Source organism: Condylura cristata, unplaced genomic scaffold, assembly GCF_000260355.1.
Source record: "Condylura cristata isolate star-nosed mole 26May11 unplaced genomic scaffold, ConCri1.0 scaffold00032, whole genome shotgun sequence".
In the NCBI taxonomy this organism is placed as follows: Eukaryota; Metazoa; Chordata; class Mammalia; order Eulipotyphla; family Talpidae; genus Condylura; species Condylura cristata.
Genome location: NW_004567133.1, coordinates 20,359,328 through 20,362,076, shown reverse-complemented (window position 1 = coordinate 20,362,076; position 2,749 = coordinate 20,359,328). Strand labels below are relative to the sequence as shown.

Here is a 2,749-nt window from a genome sequence, read left to right as displayed (position 1 = left end):
ACGGGCAGGCTGAGGACATTGTGGGCCCCTGGAGCACCCGCACCAGGTGCTCTGTCCGCGTGGCACTAGGAAGCGGCCGAGCGTCTAGGCCCAGGGGTCTGGCACCTGAATGCCGGGGAAGGCTGCTGCCGGCTGCAGGTGGGGCGGCCCAGTGTGGGCCCCCCCCCTGTCCCCCCCCCCCGTCGTCCTGGGAGGTCTTGGCAACTTGAGGGTTCACAGGTTCCCCATGGGGCCCACCGTGCTGAGCCCCCTCGAGCTCTGCGCCCCTGCCTCTGCCCAGCGCTTCTGGGGCGCTTCCCTGCAGACTCGGGGGCGGACAGGGTGCCTGTGCTGGCCTTCGAGATCGAGATCGGCTGACCGCCCCGCACCCGGCTGCCCGGCGCCTCACACCCGCGTCTCCCCCACGTCTCCTGTGCTTGCAGGACAGCCCAGCCCCCTGCGGGGGAGCCCAGCAGCCCGGAGGATGCCGCCCCTCGCGGCAGGCCCCACAGGATGGCGTCCAGTGTCTTTGGGCCCGGCGAGGAGCCTCACAACATCCCCAAGAGGACCAACCCGCCAGGTACTGGCCGAGGCAGTCCCCTGACCGGCCCAGCTCCCGGGGACATCCCGTTGGGACTCCTGCTCCCGTGAGGCCGGTCCACGTCCTGGGGGAAGCTCTCTGGTGCGGGGGTAGAGCGCAGATGCCCCTCCATCTCGGGGTGCCCGGGTCCCCACCCCGCAGCACTGAGGGCTGGAGTCCGGCGAGTGCCACTGTGGATGCCGGCCCCTTGGTGCAGTCCTGGGGTGCCCTGGGGCGCCCGTGCCCCGCAGCTAAGAGGTATTTAGCCAGAAACTTCTCACAGAAATTCAAAGAAAAACTTTTTTTCTAAAAGAACCTGTTGGATCTTTGTTGCCCGTCCTCAGCACACCCGCCAGTGGGGGGGCGGCCGGCCCGCCCTCGCAGCCCCTGTGGGCAGCCGCTGTGGGGGCGGGGCGGCCCTCTGTCTTCACAGAGACGCGAGCGAGTGGCGCCCCGTCCCTCCAGGGCCCTGCGCGGCAGGAGGGGGCCGGTCACTCGAGAGCCGGCGCGGGCCCTGGGTTCAGGGAAGGGTGCGGCTGCTGTCTGCCTCCGTGGCCGCGTGGCGCGGGCTGGGGCAGGGCTTCACAGCTGGGGGGTGGGGGCGCTCTGGCTGCCCGCTCGGCTGTCCCTGCAGGGGGCAAGGGGAGCGGCATCTTCGACGACGCGGCCCCTCTGCAGACTCGGCAGCGCCTGAACCCACCCGGCGGGAAGACCAGCGACATCTTTGGGTCCCCTGTGGCCGCCGCCGCGCCCTTGGCCCACCCAAACAAGCCCAAGGTATGGGCGGGGCGGGCAGGAGCGGGCTGCCCAGGGTCACTCGGGGCTCTGGTCCTGGGGTTTCGGGGACAGCAGCCCTTGAAATAACACCGGAGACAGCAGCCCTTGAAATAAATGAACTGTAGCTGTCGGAATTAAGAAATCTGGTGTCGCGAGAGAGCTCTGGACACACCCGGCGGGGACGTGTCTGCAGGTCAGCGCAGGCGTGTGGACGCCGGCCTCAACCTGCAGCCTGGGGCAGCACGGCCCCCTCCCCGTCCAGGATCCACCCCATGGCTGTGGTGGCGGAGGGGCTGGGGCGCCCTGTGTGGGTGCTGAGTGGTATGGGGGCCCTCGGCCTTCGGCCTGGCCAGCCTGGGGAAAACCGGGTGGGCGGCTGGTGGCCCGCCGGCCCTTGCTGTCTGGAGTGGTGTCTTGGTGTCGGGCGCGCAGAGTGGCTCACCGGGGTGGGTGAGCTGTTGGCACTGGTGGTCGAGGGGTCCTCCTGGCCGGGGTGCAGCGTGGCTGGAGTCAGGACGGCCCCTGGTGAGCCCTGAAGCCGGGCCCAGACGTGGTTGCGGCCGCCCTGCCCGGCCCCGTCCGCGCGGCGCCCTGACCGGCTGCCCTGTTGCAGGACCACGAGTTCCTACGCGAAGGTGACGACCTGAAGCCGGACTGCAGTGGTGAGCCCTGCCCCGGCCCAGAGCCCCGCGGCCCCCGCCCGCCTGCCCGCCCAAGGCCACGGCCTCCTGGAGGCTGCCCCGTGCCCCAGGAGCCCTGGGGCGGCCGGCGGTGCCTCCTTTGGGCATGCCAGACCGCAGGCACCAGTGGTGGCCTGGACGTTGCAGGGCCAACCCTACCGGGTCTGAGCTGCCCATGGCTGACCTGCCTTGGGGACTGGGAGACAGGGACCGCGCTCGGGCAGGGGACGGAGCGCCCAGCGCTGGCCCGCGAGCCCCGGCCCCCGGCACCAAGGGCGCAGCAAGGCCGGCTCTGCCCTCTGACGCGGCCGGCATCTCTGCCCACAGCTGCTGCCAGGGCTGCCCCCAGGGAAGAGCCAGGCCAGGAGGGCTCCGGAGACGCCGGGGGGCCAGCACCCCCCGTGGACCGCCACGAGCCCCGCCTGGGGCCCCGGCCGCGCTCCCACAACAAGGTCCTGAACCCACCGGGCGGCAAGTCCAGCATCTCCTTCTACTGAGGCCCCGGCAGCACCACCAGCAGCCTCCGCACGCGCCCGCAGGCGCCCACTCCAGGGGGGCCCTGGAGCCCCAGGGCTCCCCCCAGCGGCCCTCACGTGCCCCGCCCGTCCCCCAGAGGCCCCGCCCCAGCCCGGCCCCTGCAGCTCTGCTCTGGGGAGACCCCGTGCCTTTCTCGTCCTGGGGGGCCGGGGGCTTCAGACACCCCGGGGAGGCCGCCGCTGGGCTACGCCGAGGG

At 72.0% G+C, this 2,749-nt stretch overlaps 1 protein-coding gene across 1 annotated transcript; it reads left to right on the top strand.

Annotated features, from left to right (window-relative positions):
• Window positions 1-226: 226 nt before the first annotated feature.
• Window positions 227-2,743, top strand: HN1L (hematological and neurological expressed 1-like). Its single transcript, XM_004691834.2, has 5 exons — window positions 227-321; window positions 423-559; window positions 1,194-1,336; window positions 1,950-1,998; window positions 2,344-2,743. The coding sequence occupies exons 1-5, from the start codon at window positions 227-229 to the stop codon at window positions 2,511-2,513; spliced, it is 594 nt and encodes a 197-aa protein (XP_004691891.1). The 3' UTR covers window positions 2,514-2,743.
• Window positions 2,744-2,749: the final 6 nt, after the last annotated feature.

Excerpts from the sequence above, each read along its gene's own strand:
- HN1L (XM_004691834.2), top strand. The coding sequence starts at position 227 with ATGGGGCCCACCGTGCTGAGCCCCCTCGAGCTCTGCGCCCCTGCCTCT. Across the intron at positions 560-1,193 it reads CAAGAGGACCAACCCGCCAG|GGGGCAAGGGGAGCGGCATC; the intron begins GTACTGGCCGAG and ends CTGTCCCTGCAG. Across the intron at positions 1,999-2,343 it reads CCTGAAGCCGGACTGCAGTG|CTGCTGCCAGGGCTGCCCCC; the intron begins GTGAGCCCTGCC and ends CTCTGCCCACAG.